The 19,415-nt window shown below is 48.5% G+C and overlaps 1 protein-coding gene across 1 annotated transcript; it reads right to left on the reverse strand.

The window, feature by feature from the left end:
• Nucleotides 1–3,827: 3,827 nt before the first annotated feature.
• Nucleotides 3,828–16,434, reverse strand: LOC138829863 (5'-AMP-activated protein kinase subunit beta-1). Its single transcript, XM_070026427.1, has 7 exons — nt 16,042–16,434; nt 13,072–13,235; nt 11,683–11,776; nt 11,287–11,401; nt 8,966–9,099; nt 5,329–5,397; nt 3,828–5,074 (listed from the first exon to the last, which is right to left on the reverse strand). Exons 1-7 carry the CDS (start codon nt 16,198–16,200, stop codon nt 4,997–4,999), a joined length of 813 nt encoding a protein of 270 aa, XP_069882528.1. The 5' UTR covers nt 16,201–16,434; the 3' UTR covers nt 3,828–4,996.
• Nucleotides 16,435–19,415: the final 2,981 nt, after the last annotated feature.

A 19,415-nucleotide genomic window follows, 5' to 3' on the forward strand; every position in this document is an offset into this window, starting at 1 on the left:
AGCTTGAAGTTAGGTTAGGGTCTGGGTGCTGTCCCTGTGCTCTTTTGCTCAAGGCTAGTGCTCTACCTCTTTAAGCCACAGCTCTTCTGATTTTTCTGGGGGTTAATTGGAGATAAGAGTTTCATGGACCTACCTGCTTGGTCTGGATTTGAAATGCGATTCTCAGATCTCAGCCTCCTGAGTAGCTAGGATCACAGGCATGAGCCAAACAGTGCCTGGCTGCCTCCAGGTCTTTCTTTTGCACTTACCCTTTTAGGAAAGGTTTTGTTTTGCTTTTTCCTTTTTTTGGCCAGTCCTGGGGTCTTGAACTCAGGGCCTGGGTACTGTCCCTGACTTCTTTTGCTCAAGGCTAGCACTCTACCACTTGAGTCATAGCACCACTTGCGTTTTTTCTGTTTATGTGATACTGAGGAATTGAACTCAGTGTTTCATGCATGCTAGGCAAGCACTCTACCACTAAACTACATTCCCAGCGCCAAGGTCTTGCTTTTTGCCCAGGCCTCTTCATGAACCATGGTCTGCTTCCCCCCCCCCCCCCCCCCGCCCCTTTTGGGCTTCCTGTGCTAGCTGAAATGACAAAGCATGTGCCACCATGCCTAGCTTCTTTCCATTGAGATGGAGTCTCATAAACTTTATTACTTAGGTTATCCCAGAACCACAAGCCTCTCAGACTTGGAAACTGGGATGAGAAGTTCCCACCACGTGCTTAGCTATTGGTTGAGAAGGGGTCTTGTATGTATGCTGAGGCTGGCCTCAAACTATGATCCACTGTTCTCAGCCTCTAGAGTAGGATTACAAGTACCAACCACCAGGGCCTCACTCAAGTTTTTCAATAAGGTAATCTGACTGTGACCAAAATTTAGCCTGCAAGGTCCTCTATCTGGCATGGCTTGTGATGGGAGCCAAAGAGAATTCTAGTCCTCTTTTGTATTTGACTGTTGGCCATAAAAACCTGACGTAGGATTACAAGGATGAAAAGAATTCAGGGATGAAGTGAAATGTCAGAACCTTTCTTTCCTTAGAACATTAGAAAATTCCAACCAGTCATTTTGGCCATTGTCCTTAGATTCTTTTTTTTTTTTTTTTTTTGGTCGGTTGTGGGGCTTGAACTCTGGGCCTAGGCGCTGTCGCTGAGCTCTTCAGCTCAAGGCAAGCACTTACTACTTGAGCCAAAATGCCACTTCCAATTTTCTGATGGTTAGTTGGAGATGAGTCTCACAGACTTACCTGCGTGGCTGGCTTTGAACTGTGATTCTCAGATCTCAGCCTCCTGAGTAGCTAGGATCACAGGTGTGAGCCACCAGCACCTGGATTCCTTAGGATTCTTGATGGCCTGAATGACTTCAAAAGCTAAGTGAACATGAGTTAGTTCCAAAAGGAATATGCCAAGAAAGGATCTTTGGATCCTAAGGATCAACCACAAAGAAACGACCACCAAATTACCAATTGCACCATAGAAAGAGGCCGTCCTTCTTTGCTGCTACTCCTGTTCCTTAATGAACCTGAAATCCAGTGTCAGGTTTTCTGTGCTTCCAACTTAATTTTCACAAAACTAAAGATGGAGTCCACAGCAAACTGCATAACCAGGAACTTGAACCATTCGGCCCCAAAGAGATGTTTTGCTTAATAAGACTGACAAGCTAATCTATCTGCAGAATTGGGCCTTTTAAATATGGTTGGTTTTAGAAGGCCATTCCTGGGGATTTAGGTTAAGGCTGGCCTTCCAGGGCTGAGGCCTGGGAACTTTCTGCCAATCCAAGCAGTTAAGGTGCTTTGTTCCTGTGGTTCTCAGCATGGGAGAGTATGCTGCCTTAGAAACTATTTGGTGATGTCTGGAGATGTCTTGATTCTCATAACTGTGGTGGTGGTGGTGGTAGCTACTGGTACCCAGGGGATGGGAACTAGGGATGCTGCTAAACATCCTCATCACAGAGAATGACCAGGCCCCAAATGTCAGCAGTGCCAAGATTGAGAAAGGAGTCTTGTGCTATTGCACTTGTCCCAGTCACGTTTCTTTCTTGGTGGTTTTCATACTCCTGATGCTATCTGGAGTATGGGGATTGTGGCTCTAGGCACAGTATTTAGAAGAAAAAAAACCGTCATTTGTTTAATCAGATGTTGATACATTCCTTAAGGTGGGGAATGTTGGGTAGTGGAAATTGTTCAGCAGCGAGTAGCATTTTCCTTGAGCCTGTCAATGATTAATGAAAGTCTGTTTGCCTGGAACGGGTTATTGGAGGTAGAGGAAAGGACTTTGAAAATGACTTTGCTACTGTACGTAACTCTGGCTCTTTCAGAGCCACAAAACAGGGCAAATGAGGCTGACCCGGAACATGCACATCTGAAGCAGCCTTCCTCTCCACTACAACTGTCTTCCTTATGTGCTTTTTAAGAGCCACGAGATCTTTTATAAGTAGATGTGGAGAATGCTGTAGAGGGCTATTTCACACTTCCATGGCCACTTCATGAGTCCTCAGAGTATCAGGGCCCAGACATTTCTAGGGTGACTAGCTGTAAGCGAGTGTTTACCTTGCACTTTCACCTTGGATGTTTCTCCCCTTTGTGGGCAGAGCTCATTTGCATGCTGTGTTTTCTTGGAGCTCTCTGAGCAGCTGACTCTAGCTGACAGATCTTCCAGTTGGTTACAGAAAGGGTGGTGGTGCTGTGCTTACTCGGGTAGGGAGCTCCTGTCCCGGGCCCTGGGTGTCCTGGAGTCCGGAGCTGGGTCCCCAGCCATTGAGCCCTGTCCTTCAGCTGCCAGGGGCAGAGGTGCTGGGCTCAGCTCATCAATAGGAATTCAATGCTAGTGCCGTGTCTGAACATTTTTTGGTATTATTGAGCTTGGTTAGCTATGCATTTTCAAAACTCCCCGCCCCCCCAGTCTTGGGGTTTAAGCTCAGGGCCTAGGCACTGTCCCTGAGCTTCTTTTGCTCAAGGCTAGTACTCTACCACTTGAACCACTGTGCTACTTCTGGCCTTTTCTGTTTATGTGGTACTGAGGAATCAAATCCAGGGCTTCACGCATGCTAGGCAAGCACTCTGCCACTAAGCCATATTCCCAGCCCTCAAAACTATTTTCAAACATCCACTTTTGGAAACAGGTTGTTTAATAGTCCCGGAAGTCCCAAGAGGGCTTTCAGGATAAGATGGTTTAATTATCCAGCCTAGGAAGCACAGACTAGAACATGGAAGAGCTTCCCTTTCCTAAGCTTTAATGTTTCATGATGTCCAAGAAAAGGCTCAAAGAACACTAGCAGGGCTGGGCATTGTGGTGCAGGGCTGTAATCCAAACTGCTCGGTTAGCTTTGACAGGATTGCTGTTTTAAGGCCAGCCTGGGCTAAGTTAGTGAGACTACCTGAAGAACTAACCGGGACTAAGGGAATAGCTCAAGCTGGAGACTTCTTGCTAGCAGAAAGCTGAGGACAAAACCAAACCCTAGAACACTGGGACTTTTCCATGCCTTTGGGAGGACAGAGCCTCTTCTAGCTGATAACGGTGTCCGTTTAATGGCGTCAAGTCCTGAGCCCAGGCTCTGCTCCATCGGCCTCATGTAGGAGGAAAATCCTTTGGTGTGAGGGTGCTGTCTACCTGTCTGAGTCAGGAAGCTGCATCCTGGGGCTGAGTGGTTAAATTCCAAACTGTGGTGAGAGGTTGATGAAGGCAATGCCCCTGAGGCGGCTGTGGAGTCCAGCCCACTCCAACTGCCCAAAGGCGACCCCAAACCGCCTGGCAAGTGTCTAGTCTCCTGGAGAACAGTCTAGTCTCTAAGCTGGGAGTGGTTCTATCCAAATACCTGAACAGAATCAGAACTTCCTCCAGATGCGGGTCCAGGTATTTTTATAAAGCTTTATTGAAACCTGTATGTCAAGGTGACAGCAATTCAGTGTTTTGAAACCAGTAAAAAAAAAGGAAAAAAAAAAAAAGTACCCAAACTCAGGTTTACAAAATAAATACTGGACACCAGCGAACTTGTTTCTGCCTCTCCCAGCCAGAACGAAAGGTCTGACACCTTCCGCAGTGTGGGTGGACACGCGTGCAGTGGCCCTCTGGAAGGCGAGCTGTCCATCCACTGGTGCACAGGACTTCCGTGCAGCGGCTGTCAGGCAGGCTGCTGCAGGACTGAAGGTTCCCTTCTGAACAGGCAGCCGTCATTGCTGGGGTCCTCTTTGATTTCTAGGGTACAGGTGCCCTGCAGGAGGGTGGGTGATGCAGCCCGGGCGTCACTTCATTAAGTCTGGAATAAGGAGCTAGCAGTGGCAGTCCTCAGGATCGTCCAGCTCCATGGAGAAATCGGCAGTGGGTTTTGCAGCCTGATCTAAGAACAGGCTAAGATGCGTTGCTGAGCACAGTCACAGGGCGAGTGTTCTAGTTGTGGTGACTTATTGCTGGAAGGCTGGAGAGCCAGCCACCTGTGGTCAGAAAAGTACGGAGTGCAGACAGTGTAGGAAACTATTGCAAGACTTCACCTGGAAATCAGACAGCTATTAATTTCGACAGAAATTAGCCCTCGCTGAAGTAGAGAAGGGGAGGAAATCTATTGCTTTGATTGGAAGGGCAGGCTCCATAGCCAGGCCTCAGCGGGGACAGGCCACAGGAGAGATGGGGCTGCTGGCCTGAGAGACGTGCAGATGGTGAGACATTTCGGGTGGCCTCTGTCCCCGCTTCCTGGAGTCTTACTAGCAGGGTGGCTTGGCCCTCAGCTGGGGTTTAAGAATGTCCCCCACAGCCGGGGAGGATGCGGGCTGGGAAGCGTGCACCCCTGGAGATGGTGAGCCTCCAGGCTTGCAGCACCTCTGCCTTCCCTTCTGCCTCTTGGACGGGTGCAGACCAGGCTGTCCGGAGCTCCAGGGCCTGGACAGACTTTCGAGCAGGACTTGGGCGGGGGTGAAGTATCTTAGGAAATGTGAAATGTGAGACTCGGTCCATTCCTCTAGTGGAAAGCATGCACGCAGGGCGCTGGGGGCGGCCGTCCCGGGCCCTTGCGGCTCCGGGCCCTCATATGGGCTTGTAGAGCAGGGTGGTGACATACTTCTTCTTGTACCGGTGGGTCGCGCTGAGCACCATCACTCCGTCCTGAGGAAGAGGGTAGAAATGACGGGGAGCAGGGCTAGGTTAGGGGCTCAGACTTCAAAGTGCAGGAGACTCTTCATGGAACTTAAGAAAGATATCAATTCCTGTTCACTGCCCCCCCAGCCCCTCAATCCCCAAGAACCTGAGCCAAAGTTGGCCTCAGACCCTAGAAGCTGCCCCTAAACCCAGCAGGCCCAGGCAGGACTGCTGCTGGGGGTCCTGGAGCACCGCTAAGGGTGCTCTGGTGAGGCCGTTACCTTGATGGACAGTGCGTAGAGGTGGTTCAGCATGACGTGATTGGGCTCCGGGAGCAGCGCCGGGTCACACTGCGGAGAGACGAAGATGTGAGCATGGAGGACATGGAAAGCAAGCTGCTTCTCCCCGCTTCCAGCCCCAGGTATGAATGCCGAGGAGGTGGGCTCTCCCGCCACCCTCCCTTCCAAGGTCAGGCCAAGGGTACAGATGAGGCCGCTGGGTGCCCTGGGGTGTGGTTTCTGGCCAGGTTTTTACCCCGCCTGCCAAGCATGGGCCATGGATGGGTTCTCATAGAAGGGGCAGGAAGAAGACAGACATTGGTTGCAAGTACTTTGAGAGAAACCAAGAAGATCCGATTTACATACAGCACTCATGAGTGGCCGGATTTCAAACTCAGGTCTCTGAGACTCACGCCAGGCACTCAGGGCGCAATGACTAAGGGTGAGAGATGGCGCAACCCTGCAGGAGTTCACACAGGACTGGAACTTAGACCTGCTAGACTCTCCTGGTCTTTTAACAGAAGCCTCAAATTAAGACTCCTTTTCATTGGACACTCTCCCCTTTTATAAATGCTAATTCAAATTAAAACAACAACAACAAACCAGGTAACCAGTGGGTGGTATATTCTGTGCTTGCTTTAAGAGAAGGGGGGCCTTCAACGCTAGGGATACCCCAATCCTGAAGTGCCTCATGACCTCACAAGCCTGGGGCTTCCTGGCCCCCCCCCCCCAGTGGATGGTGTGGTTCCCTGCTGAGGTGTGACCACATCCTCCTGGATGAAGATGGTGCGTTTACCATAAACAGGCCTGGTTATCTTGAGAGGCTCTGGCCTAGGCCACAAAACCTGGGGAACCCTGCCGGGGGGTTCAAGTTCAGGCATGTATGGGACAGAAGAGTCTGCAGTCCCACAAAAGCCATGTGTGCTGGCTCTCTCAGAAAGGTAGGTGGGTACAGAGAAAGCCAGGTCCTGGTTTCAGCTCTGCCGATGAGGATCAGCCAGGGTTTTCAGGCCACACACTCGACCTCACTCTGGGCTTGGGATGGCAAAGGCTCCCAGTGCTCAGTGGGTCTGACCAGAGGCTGTGTGAAGCGCTGGCCCCACCTGCTCCTCTGAATGCTGGAGCTTACTGTGTGACCCCCGTACTCCCCCCCTCCTGCCCCCACCCGGAAGGGCTGAAAAGAATTAATTTTAAAAAATGACATGTGGATACTGTGGAATGGCCACCCCAAGCCATTAACATGCATTACTTCACACACATCACATTTTGTGGTTAAAACTTAACATACACTGTGTACAAGCTTGGTGTGTAGACTGGTATGGCTGATGGAAAATGGTATTAAGTTCTTCAAAACATAAGCTAGTTGTGTGTCTGGAGGAAGGAACATCTGACTTTCTTGTGTTTACCACAACACTATGTACACCAGCAAAGACAGGGAATAAACAACCTGAGAGTCTGCTGATGGATGGATTAAAAACAAATCTACACACAATGGAGCCAGGTGCCAGCTGCTCACGCTTATAATTCTAGCTACTTGAGAGACTGAGGGGTGGACTGCAGTTTGAAGCCAGCCCAGGCTGAAAAGTCTAAGATTCCATCTCAAATCAACTGGCAAAAAGGCCAAGCTGGGGGCATGGCTCAAGTAGTAGAGTGCCAGATTTAGCAAGCAAGCTGAGAAACGACTAGGTCCTGAGTTCAAACCTCAGTACCTGCAAAACAACAACAAAAAACCCTACTAGCCTTAAGAAATCCTGTCATTTGTAACAACATGGGTAAATTCAGAGGACTTAATATAAGTAAGCCAGGCACAGAAAGACAAAACTGCATCATCTTATTATTGAGACTCTGAAAGCGCTGAGCTGTGGCAGGAGGAAGTAGAATGGTGGTTGCCACAGGCTGGCTTGGGAGCGTGCATGGAGGAGCGGCTGTACAGCATGCTGACGTCATGGGCTAGTGTTTTAAGTGTTAGCAAGATGATGCTCTACTTCTCTTCCATCAAGTATAGGCCACTACAGTGTCTACGTCACAGGGAAGTTGTGAGGCTTCAGTAAGAACCCACGAGAAACACCTAGACTACCTCTTGAGCTACCCCACAGACCTTATCTTCTGTTATTTTTATCCAGGCAAGCCAAAACTCTGACCTTCCAACCTTTCCTCCCAAGTGGCTGGGACCACAGTGTGTGTCTCTACCTCGGCTTGAATTTCTAACTTAAAAATGTTTTGTAAAAGGACAGGGAGACACATGAGTGGGCTCATGCCTGTAATTCTAGCTTTTCAGGAGGCTAAGATCTAAGGATTGTGGTTTGAGAAGCCAGCCCAGGCAGGAAAGTCCAAGAGATTCTAATGTCCCTTAAACTATGCAAGAAAGCCAGTAGTGGAACTGTGGCTCAAGTTGTAGAGTGCAAAAGCAGCTCAGGGATAGAGCCCAGGCGGAGTTCAAGCCCCGGGACTGGCTGGGGTGGGGAAGGAAGGAGGGATGGGAAGCAGCCCCATTCAAGTGCTTTTAAGACAGATGTTAAAATGTCCTTGCAGTCCTCCACCTGCCTGGAAACCTCTTGGCCCTGGGGGTTCTGAGCCATGCTGGTCCTTACCTTCTGCCCTCTTTTTTGGCTCACAGAATGGCCAACTCCTCTGCAGCCCACGTGCTCGGGGCACTCTTGGCAGAGAGGGGAACCTGGATCGGATAGCAAATGCCCGGCCTCTGCCTGATGGCTCCGCACATAGACATGTGGCTCATCCGGGCACGGGTCGCCAGCTCTGGGAGGCTCTTTGGTGGCAGTTACGTTAGCTCCTGCTATTGTTCGAATGTGTACTCCCAAGTCCATGTGTTGGAAGTGTGCCCCCCCACCCCCATGAGCGATGACAGGTAGAGGGGGATAGTAAGAGGGAAGCAGGTCATGCGCATGGAGTGTGGACAGTCAGGAGAGGACCAGCCATTTCAAAAGTGGATCGTTACTAAAGCGAATTCAGCTCTCTAGCCTTTCCTCCTCCTCCTGTGGGATAATTCAGCATGGAGGCCCCCTGCCACATGCTGGGGACAGGTTTCAGACGTGCCGCCTGCAGACCCAGACACTAAATATATTCTGGTCTAAGTGCTCCAGTCTCCAGCATTCTACTGTAGCGGCAGGAATGGACTACGACAGCTCCTCATACACATGTGCCTTTTAGGTGATGACTGGGACCAACTCTTAATTCCAGAAGCAGGCAGGAGGAACAATTCAGGGTAAACCGAACAGAAAAGGAGCCACAAGAACAGCTGGCTACGCTCCAGGATCCAGGCTACACTCCTTTCTTAGATGCAAAGCCAGTTTCCTGGAGGACGAGTGTGAGCGATACTTCAAATCTTGATTGACAAGTACTGACTGATGTTTCTAAAGCAACTTAGTGATTAAAACGAGGGTCTGACATGTGGGGGCCTGAGGAAGAATTGAGGAATTCGGGGCTGGCTAAGGTTTACGGGGTGGTCATGAATCATGATGGAACGGGGCAGGGCAGGAGGGAAAGCTCAGAACTGCTTTGTGGGAGGGGAGACAGCACGTGCATATTGAGGATTTCTATGGGGGACACTGCGCTTGTCCACTAGCAACTGGGCAGGTGGACAGGACTGTGGAGGAAGGTCTGGACGGATGCCAGCACTCACCGAAATCCCTGTGTCCTTGTTCAGGATGACCTGTAGCAGGTGTGGAGGGAGGATGGGCGGAGCCTTAAATCGCTCTTCCGGTTTGGAGACATAGGGCTCCTGGTGGTAGGGTCCCGGGGGAGAACTGGACAGCTCTGTTGGGAGATGGCGACAACATTCTGAAAATTATGAGCTTCAGGAGTACTCTCTTCTCTAGCTTTTTTTTTTTGGCCTCTTGTTCCATCAATACAGATTTATAGTCTCTTAAAAGACATATAGAGTACTGAGCCAGGCGCCTGTGACTCATGCCTATAATCCTAGCAACTATGATCCGAGGATCATAGTTTGAAGTCAGCTTTGGCAGAAAAGATTGTGAGAGTTTGTATCTCCAATTAATCAGCAAGAAGCCAAAAGTGGAGGTGTGGCTCAAGTGGTAGAGCACCAGAGACTTGAGTGAAAAAGCTGAGAGAGTGAGGCCCCAGTTCTGATCACAAAAAAAAAAAAAAAAAAGGAAAGGTGTAGGCTCCAAAGGAACAGAGCAGAGCACCGAGAAAGCCCTTTTGGAAGGTGGGTACATGGATAAAAATCAGCGCTGAACTCAGATGTGCTGGTGGAAGACAGGAGTTGCAGCAAAGCCAGGGAATATGGGTCAGGCTAACAAGCAGGCCGATCCCAATCAGCCAACCTCACGTGTCAGCAGAACAAGGCTCCCTTCTCACTGCGGGCTGAGCTGGCCAAAACCAGACAGGAGCTCAAGCCTTCCTGTGAGGATTAAGTGGCTGAGCACAAGCGTCCTGTGAACATGACCAGCCAGCGTGAAACAGGTTATACAAGGCATCCCATGTTATTTTTTCAAAAAGTTAAAAACCTACTTGTTGGACTCCATCACCCTCAGGTTCCGTGAGTCCCTTGATCAAAGAGATATATTAGGAAGCGTCTGGAAGCACAGTGCTTGATGTCAGAAGCAGCCAATGTCTGAGCTGCAGAAGGTACTGAGCCACTATCCAAACTCCGGTCACCTGGTCCCCACACTAGTCCCCAACACATCTGACAGGCTCGAGCTCTGGCAAGTCCCTTGGTGCCATTCTCTAAGGGCAGACTCCCTTCAGAGGACTCAAGCACATGGCAGCAGGGGACTGAGAAAAGCCTTAAAGGTAGAAGACAGCCATGAAGGGCAAACGGGTGATACTGTAAGAAAGCTGGAGAAGTGGAGAGCTTGAAGTCAGATTATCAGCAAACGGTGAGAGGCTCACTTTCTCTCCTGGATGCTCTGTACTGTAGAAACCTAACTAAAAGTTCTGGTATTCAACAAATAAACACATTTATCCACCAGAGGCGGATATGTGGGTAGTTTTTCCTGTTCCCTTACCTTAGGGTATTTCTAAAGGAGAGTTAGCCATCCCAGAAGAAGAAAACTACTTAGGGGTTTCTAAGTCCCACTGAACAACCTGATCTGATGTCACAGCAAGCTTGTCAGTTCACCATTGTGATTTTAGAATAGCTAAAGAACCCTGGTGGTGGAACCTCCAGCCCAGCCAGGTGAGGAAGGAAAAACATCAACCTGGAAATTCAACAGAAGCCATGTCGTTACACTGCTGGACGTCCCATGGGGCCAGGAACTGCTTAAACCGCTGCTGAGGCCAGCAAGAGCAGACAGACAGCTGGCACTCCAGATTACATGTCCTACCCACTGCACTGTACACATTTCATTCTGCTGGCTTTGGTTGGGGGTGGGGGAAGCAGGGGCGGGCAATTAATGGAAGCTTCTGTGATCAGAAGAATCCTGGGCATCAACAACCAGACCTGACAAGAGGAAGGACTCATGGGCAAGTTTGCTAGCACTACATTGAGCAGGTTCCCAGAAAGGAAGGGTGTGCTGTGTAGCCCGCTGCTTATGGCCAGCTGCCTTCTCTCCTTGTCAGGGAATGTGACAAGGTCCTAAGGGGACACGAGTGCTGGCCAAGGTCACTGAGGTGTCTGTTTACCCCTCTCTGCCTCCAGTTCTTCAGACATGAGTGGGAAGCAAGCTGGCAGCTTCCCCCACGCTGGTTCACTACCAATCCAACGGAGCCCTTGAGGGCCCTTTTTGGCCCTGACTCTGGCTTGACAAGCTCTGGTTCTATCCCCATGGCCAAGCAGAACTACCGAGTACTGAAGAAGACAAGGATGGCACAGGGGGCCTGACAGAGGAAGGAATGAATGTTGTAGCCCCTCGAGGAGACACCAGTGTCCACCTTATTGGGCAGCTTTTGCTCAAAAGCGAGAGGCAAGAGAATGAGAGCACTGCTGGACTGCGCAGCCCCCGCCTGCACACATGGGGATAAAATGAACTGTGTTCATACCAGACACATCGGAGCACTTTTGGGAATCCACCATTAAAGCATCAAACACTTCAAAGTCAGTTTTCTTCACTTGAATGATGTTGTTAACTGTGCCAAGCTGGCTGGTTACTATCGGCTGGGAAAAGACAGACAGGCAGAAATCATAACATGGAAGGTCTAGGGAGAGCATTCTTTAGAGGACTTGGAATTCCTGGCTAGAACGTGTCACTTCCTGGCCCTGGAAGCTACCCTACTTTGTTCTGGTGGAGTTATGCCAGTGATCTGACAACTGGTACTACCTCACCCAGCCACACATGGGGATTTGTACCAGCAGGGCGACAAGCCACAAGGGGAAGGTCAGATGATTGACATGAACTCTGCAGATACGTGGAGAACTAAGGGCGAGAGGAAGAGTACCTCGGAAGGGTCATGTGTCCACTGACCATCCACGAAGAACTTGTACTGATGCTCTCCTTCTGGCAGGTCCAGGATGGCTACAAAGTTGTTGTGGCTGCAAGGAGAAAGGAAGGAGAGCATGTCTTTTGGGTGATCTTGTCTGCTCAGCTCTAACCAGTCAGGGAAAAACAAAACACAATCTGGGAGAATGATCTCAACCCAGAAAAGCTACCTAAGGAAACCAAAGTGCATGAGTTTTAAATACGAAGAATCTACACTCCTCACATGGAAAGGTCACCACACGGGCATCGGTGCTTTTCAAGTCTGCATGCAAAATATCACTTAGCAGTCGTGGGTGCCAAGGAGAACAATACAAGACAAACACCAGCTGCCTAGTTTTCCCCTTTTGTCAGTTTACTTTGGGCGGAGGCAGGGATCTGTGTAACGGGAGGCACAAACTATCTCTAAAGAAACTTGTGCCACTATTCCGGGAACTGCTTTCATCTGGTTGTTTTGTTCTTCTGACTTGGACTGACTTTGAGTACTATGCCAACTGGCTTCTTCCTTCTCCGGTGTTACTGCTGGGGATGCAGGCAGCCCCTGGCATGCAGGCCCTGTCTCTTGCTTCATCAAGGCACTTAACTGGCGAAGGCATTTTCTCCTGGACAATTTGAGACATGAGTTCCTGTCAGCATTTTTAATAAAACGTCTTACTCCAACCCTGCTAATGATACCTACACAGCAAGTATCTCCAGAATAGAAGTGATGCACAAATTAGAACGAACCTCAATAGTCTCTTGTCTTTTTTTTTTGCCAGTCCTGGAGCTTGGACTCAGGGCCTGGGCACTGACCCTGAGCCTCTCTGTGCTCAAGGCTGGCGCTCTACCACTTAAGCCACAGCGCTACTTCCAGCTTTTTCTGTTTATGTGGTACTGAGGAATCGGACCCAGGGCTTCATGCACGCTAGGCAAGCACTCTACTACTGAGCTACCTTCCCAGCCCCGATAGTCTCTTTTTAACAGATGGGAAAACTGAGGCTCAGCTGCAAAATGACTGTGTAGGCAGTCTTAAGATTCTTAGCTCAGTGCCCTCTCTAGTGCCCTGGGAATAGTCTCTTTCTCAGGCGAATCATCTACCTAAGGACCTGAACTGGGAGATATCCATGACCCACAAATACTTTCCACTGAGACATGTTGTTTCTGTCTTAAAAAAAAAAAAAGGTGTGCTTTAAACCCAGAAGTTTCTCAGGTGTGAGATTTGAATCTCTTTCACTTATTAAGCAAAATTATTTCAGCATCTCTTGTCCAAAAGCATGCTTTGTTTCTATTCACCTACAGAGATCTTTTAGAAAGAAGAACTCTATAAGGGTTTAGGCAAATATAAATATGTGAGCACTCCCCATGCAATTACCTTCTTGTGAGGGGAAGTTTACTCCAGTTATTGAAGGACCCAGATAAGTAAACTTCCTTTCCACCACCTGTCCATCGAAATACAGTTGGCCGAGCCTGGGTGGGAGCCTTATCATTCACTTCAAGATCATGCTGCCAGGCCAGGAACTCCTCCTTCTCTGGAGCCTAGAAACAGAGCAGTTTACTCAGAAACAGGAAGCCATAAGTAAGCACCCTACAACTGACTACTCAACTAATATTGACAGTTCATTCTAAAGAGGCAGCCCGCCCTTGCTGGTTTTGTTTCCCCAATTACAATGTGGGGTAATAAAAATAACTACTTTATAAGGTTTCTGCAAGGACTGCGTTTCTGTGAAATGATCTGAAGCATTGTTGATACATAGTGAGTACTTAATGATTCTTAGCTCTTATTGTGGTGATAAAGAGGGCTATGGGGAATGTGGCTTAGTGACAGAGTGTTTGCTTAGCATGCGTGAAGCCCTGGGTTCAATTCCTCAGTACCATATAAACAGAAAAAGCCGGAAGTGGCACTGTGGCTTAAGTGGTAAAGTGCTAGCCTTGAGCAAAAGAAGCTCAAGGACAGTGCCCGGGCCCTAAGTTCAAGCCCCAGGACTGACCAAAAAAAAAAAAAAAAGACAGACAGAAACAAGGAAAGAAAGAAAGAAAGGAGGGCTTCATAAATTCCAAAGGAAGCCAAAAAAACTTGCTTGGAAGACTACAGTGAACCCAAGACTAGTAAGAGTGTAAGGTCTTGAGTTCAAGTCCTATCAACACACACAAAAAATTCAAGAGTACATTAGCAGTTATGAGGGACAATTCCAGAGCTGTCAACTTGACGATTGGCAAGTCCATACTGTGTGGAAGAATACTACTCTGAGTGCTGCCGAGTGGGTTACCGAGGACAAACAAGACTGTCTGTACTAAACGTGTACTCCAGCATGAAACAGGACCACATTTAATCCTGTCTAGGTGAAATGTATTTGGTTGTGGATCTTTCACATCTTGCTTAGTAAGAAGTAGAGTATTTTAACAGCTGGAATTCTAGAGTTGGGAGAACCCTTAAAGGGGTGCAGCAGGCTTCTGGCACCTTCCTCTCAAACACTAAGCAGAACTTATCTAAAAGATGCCTGCATTCCTAGAGTTCTAACAAGGTCCACAGATTATAAAGAATAAAAGCCCAGAGTTGCTTTAGGTGGGTGTGGTAACTATGGTGAAGTGGGATAGTCAAAAGAACTGAGGGGTTTGCTATCTAGGCATTCAACCCAGTGCGTGCGTGCGTGCGTGTGTATGTCACCTCAGTAACTTTGGGTGAATTGAGAATGGATGTTACTCACATTTAATCTCCACAGATCCTCTGCATGTTAAATATTTCTTGTAGTTTTAAAAAATATATATATAACATTGTTGTTATTAAAATATTGTATGGAGGGGTGACCATCGTAAATCAGGTATATTTCTTTTTTTGGGGGGGGACAATGTCACTCCTTCCTTCCCTTTCCCCCCAAACCTGTAGGAGTTTTGTAACAGCAACAACGTATGCTTCTTGAAGAAAGTAATTCCCATTTTTATGGTGTTTTATTTAACAGTGTTGGGGCCAAAAGTACTTAGGGGAGGGAAGGCCTGTCAAATCATTGGGGAGGCCTGATTCCAAAGTTCATGGCACACTCTAGGAATGGAAGGAGCTCAGAAAACAAATTCACATCACTGGCTGTAAGGCCAAGTAAAAGCAGGCTCTAATTTAAAGTTAGACTTAGAACCAAGACACAAGTGAGAATGTGAGACTATAATCACCTAGTCTAATATCTAAGGGGAAAAAAGTATGAGTAAAGGTGAAATGAGTTGTCAGGGAATTAGCCCATCTGAACAATGATGATTAACATGTAATTGAATAGTAACAGACTGGGGGTGGGGGGGTGGGAAGATACTTTCATTCCTCCTAAACCTGCTTTATTCCTTTAAGGACTTAGCTCTTTGCTGGGTGCCAGTGGCTCAGACCTGTAAGCCTAGCTGAGATCTGAGGATTGGAGTTGGAAGCCAGCCTGGGCAAACAAATCATCTCTAATTAACCAGCAAAATGCTGGAAGTGGAGGAGTGGCTCAAGTTGTGCTCTAGTTTGGTGAGAGAAAGCTAAGGGAGACAGTGAGGTTCAAGGATTTAGTTCTGCACCTGTAGGAATAAGGAGCCCTGTAACTGGAAACACACATATGCACAAACAAGGTGAGTAAATGTGGGTAAAGCTGGAGTCATCTTCCTGTTTCACAAAGCAGAGTGTATTAGGAAGTCCGATCTCCACTCGTAGAAAATAAGGTGCTTTGGTCTACTGAAAAAGTTAAGTCCTGTTTTAACTAACACAAGAGGAGCTGAGTGGCTGTTTGCTGCTTCCTTCAGACTTGACACCAACAGGCCTTCACAAGTAGCATTAACTTTTCCCTGATGTGCTCTAAAAGAAAAGGGGGGGAGCACCCAAAGTATCAGAAGGAGGCACCCCCAATCCCTTGTGATGTCCAAACTATTCACAGCGACTTTGACTTGGACTCCAAAACGGACAGTCCTTTTCTTTTAAAAAACAAAAACAAAGACAGACACACCAGCCTGCACTAAGCCGAGGGAAGACTGTCTCCAAGCTGTGGAATTAATTACGCCTAGGAGAAAGGCAAAGGCACTGGTGCTCAATTACCGCTAGCGCGACTCCTGATCATTAATTAAGCATTCGGAATTCGGTCCCAGAACTGCCTTTCTCGTTAATGATGCGCTCCAGCTCCCTCTGGGTGACACGCTCACCATCGGTAATCCAGACTCGGGTTCCCCGGTGGCGGGAGGGGAGCGGGGGGGGGCGGGGGGGGTCGCTCGCGGGGCTGGCTGGGATGGGGATGGCCGTCGGAGGGGATGTGGCGGGAATCTGCTGCACGGGTCCCGCACCCCCCCCTTCCCCGTGGGGAGCCCGGTCCCCCTCCCCCGCCGGCCCTCGTACCTTGATCTCCTCCGAGTGGAAGAGGTCGGCGTCCTCGGGGCTGTCCATCAGGATCTTGGGCCGGTCCCCGTCCTTGGCGCCCCCCGAGCTGTCCCGGCGGTGCGCCTTGTGCCCGCCCTGGCGCTCCAGCGCCGCGCGCTCGCTGCTCGTGTTGCCCATGGCGGGGGTCTGTCGGCGGGGACACCGGCTAGCGGGGAGGGGGGGTCGTGGAGGAAGCCCGGGGTACCACGCCCCTCCGGTGCAGGCCGCTTTCGGCGGCGACTTTACCTGCTCCAGGCGATCGCGGCTCGGACTCAAGCAGCGGGAAGGTAACCTGACACTTTCCCGGCACGCCCCACCCCCTCGGTAACTTCCGCTTCCGGCGACTCCGGCGGAGGAGCGGGGCGGGGCGGGGGAGGGTAGGAGTAGGGAGAGGAGCTGAAGCGGAGGAGGAAGCGGAGGGGTAGCCGCGGCACCCCCCCACTTCCGTCACTTCCGTTTCCGGTCTGGTCTGGGTGTTGGCGCCGTCGCAGTCGGTTGAAGTGGGGCCGCGCCCAAGACCAAATTCCTTGAGCGCCTTGAGCGGCAGGAGGCGCTCGCGCGCGCCGGCCATCTTGACAGCTTTTCCCGCGCTGGACCCGGGAGCGGTGACGACGTGATGACGTCAGCGCAGCCCACCGGCCTCCAGCTGACGGTGCAAGGTTCAGCCTGAGACCCCTTAGTGCCGGGTGCAAGTCGACGGCACGGCCCCTTGGAACCCCGTCGTGGGGCTGGGAAGGCGGCCTGGTGGTAGAGCGCCTGCCTAGCACGCGTGAGGCCCTGGGTTCCAGTCCTCAGTGCCACCTAAACCAAAAGGAAACCACAAAAATTAAAAGGAAAAAGCACATTAAAAAACAAAGACCCACGAAAAACCCCACCCTGCCATGCATTGTTTAAAATGCAACCCTACTCCAGGACCTGTGGAATCCCCAAGTCTGAGCATTGGTGGAGAATTCAGGTAACGTGCAGGTGGACTTTAAACGCGGGAGTTAACTTGTGTGTGTTTTAAAGCACACCAAGCACACATGTGGGTGGTTATAGTTCAAGATATGTCAGAATCACTTTGGACATGCAATTCTACGCAAAGATGTATGAGCGTTTGCGCTTTGCTTTTTGTCACCCAGGAGTGCATGGGGGCTTCCTATAGCTTCCCAGCTCCATACAGACTTACAGGTCTTTGAGATTCCCACGTGAAAAGCATCTCAGTCTCTCTATCTCTCTCTCATGAACACACACACACACACACACACACACACACATGAGATGAATAGGTGAACGAGGATTTTTATTTTAGTATAACAGGGTTAAAGTACAGAGAAATGGAAATGAGAGAAATATTTCCTGCTCTCCATGCTGTTAACTACTGCCTTTTGATCTTTCTGACCTGGGGGAAAACAGCAACTCCAAAATCTTAAACTATGATTCTGGGCAGCTATGAAGAGTGCTATTTATTATTCTAAAAAAAATGATTCACAGACTGCTTTTCATAAACTCCAAGCAATTGATGAAATTTTTAAAAAATGGAGATGTGTCTGGGTCTAACCAAAGCACAAGGACAATAAGTGAGTTTTAGGGTTTTCTTTTTCCAGATAGGCTTGTCACTTTTACCCAAAGTTGGCATGCTTTTGCCATTTCCAAGGAGAGGGAAGATTTAGGTAGTCCCTTTTAGATGTGCTAATCCTTGTAACTTAACATCAAAGAGGAAGAATGAGGTGAGTACCTGAGAGTCACACCTGTAATCCTAGCTGAGATCTGAGGATCATTGTTAGAAGCCAGCCCAGGCAGGAAAAGTCTCTGAGACTCTTATCTCCAATTAATCACAGAAAAAGCTGGAATGTGGCTCGAATGGTAGAGTGCTATCCTTGAGCAAAAGGAGCCCATGGACAGTGCCTAAGCCCAGAGTTCAAGCCCCAGGACTGGAAAAAAAGAAAACAAAAAAGAGGAGGTGTAGTAGGAGGGAAGCTTGACAGACTCTTTAGTTGCTTCCTGGTGTTAACTTTTGATTCTGGCTGTTGATATTTGTTAAAAAAATGTATATATTATGTATATATATTTTTCCTTATCTTCTCATCTGTCCTTCACTTTGGCCAGTGCCAAAGTGCATATATATATATATATATACTTATATATATTACACACACACACACACACACACACACATGTACACATATACATATATACATTTAGTCCTTATCTATCTACTCTTCTTCACTTTGGCCAGTACTTCTGTAAGAAGTACATACCCTTATGATACCAAAATATTGTAATCTTCCTCCCTGTTGGTCATTAGCATAGTTTTGTTTAGTTTTGCTTATATGTGCATCAAAAATACATTACATATGCTAGACCACATCATGCATATCATTCACTGGATGTTTATTTAATACCTACAATGTAACAGGTAACTCAATGCTAAGTAAATGCGGAACACAGATGACTAACACATTCACCTGGGGGGGAAGCTGACATTTTCTATCACCATATAAAAATGAACCTTTATTTTCATAGGTAGTTTTGCTTCTTTTATTTCTTCTAGAAATATGCATATGGGAGATTCTTTCCAAGAATCTAATTAATGCATTAATTCTAACATGTACACACAGGAGTCCAGAAGGGACTTAGAGGCAGGCCAGGAAACGGGATCAGAGCGAAGAAGGGTTTCCTGGAACTGATGACTGACATTCTGAGTTTACTCAACATAATCAGACATGTTGAATGCCCTTGCCAAACTGGATAACAGGCAGATGATAGATTCTGGACAACTCAGAATCTATTCTTGGAATTGTTTTTTTGATAGTAGCCTGACTTGCTCATAATAGATAACAAAAAAGTCTTCAAAAGACTGAGAGACAAGGAAAAACTCACACACTGTGGATGCTATCTGGGTTTTGCAGGTGCTTTGTTGTGTGAGAAAAATGTCAAGACTTCTGCTCTGACTCAGATAAAATAACAATAAAAGCATGACTCTTTGATGCCAAACAATACTGGAGATAGTGCTACTAGAAGTTTAAGACTGCAAAGTTGACCATAGATCCTTGAATTTGGCAAGAGGAGAATCCAGGCAAGACATGAATATAGTCAAGATGATAGGAAAGTTTGTTAGAAAAGAAGCGTGGCCACTCTCAAGCATCTCACACTGTCTTTGGGGGGGATTACTGAGATTGGCAGGGCAAGAGAAGCCCTGCATAATTAAAACAGTCCAGGTCATAGGCTGGTTCAGGAGTGGAGGCAGATGGTAGGCAGATGGTCTGATCGTCCAGTTATCTCAGGATTGGTCAGGAGCTTTGCTGCAATAAGAATCCCTAACACCTGGCCGGTGTTCAGTGGTCCCGCCCTTACTGGCTTCCTCGATGGCT

This window comes from Dipodomys merriami, unplaced genomic scaffold, assembly GCF_024711535.1.
Source record: "Dipodomys merriami isolate MVZ:Mamm:240054 unplaced genomic scaffold, mDipMer1.0.p SCAF_177, whole genome shotgun sequence".
Lineage (NCBI taxonomy): Eukaryota > Metazoa > Chordata > Mammalia > Rodentia > Heteromyidae > Dipodomys > Dipodomys merriami.

Bases quoted from the DNA above. Each gene is read 5' to 3' on its own strand.
- LOC138829863 (XM_070026427.1), bottom strand. From the start codon at position 16,200: ATGGGCAACACGAGCAGCGAGCGCGCGGCGCTGGAGCGCCAGGGCGGG. The intron at 5,398-8,965 runs GTGAGTGCTGGC...GTCTCTCCGCAG, and splicing joins ACAAGGACACAGGGATTTCG to TGTGACCCGGCGCTGCTCCC. The intron at 5,075-5,328 runs GTAACGGCCTCA...CCTCTTCCTCAG, and splicing joins TCTACGCACTGTCCATCAAG to GACGGAGTGATGGTGCTCAG.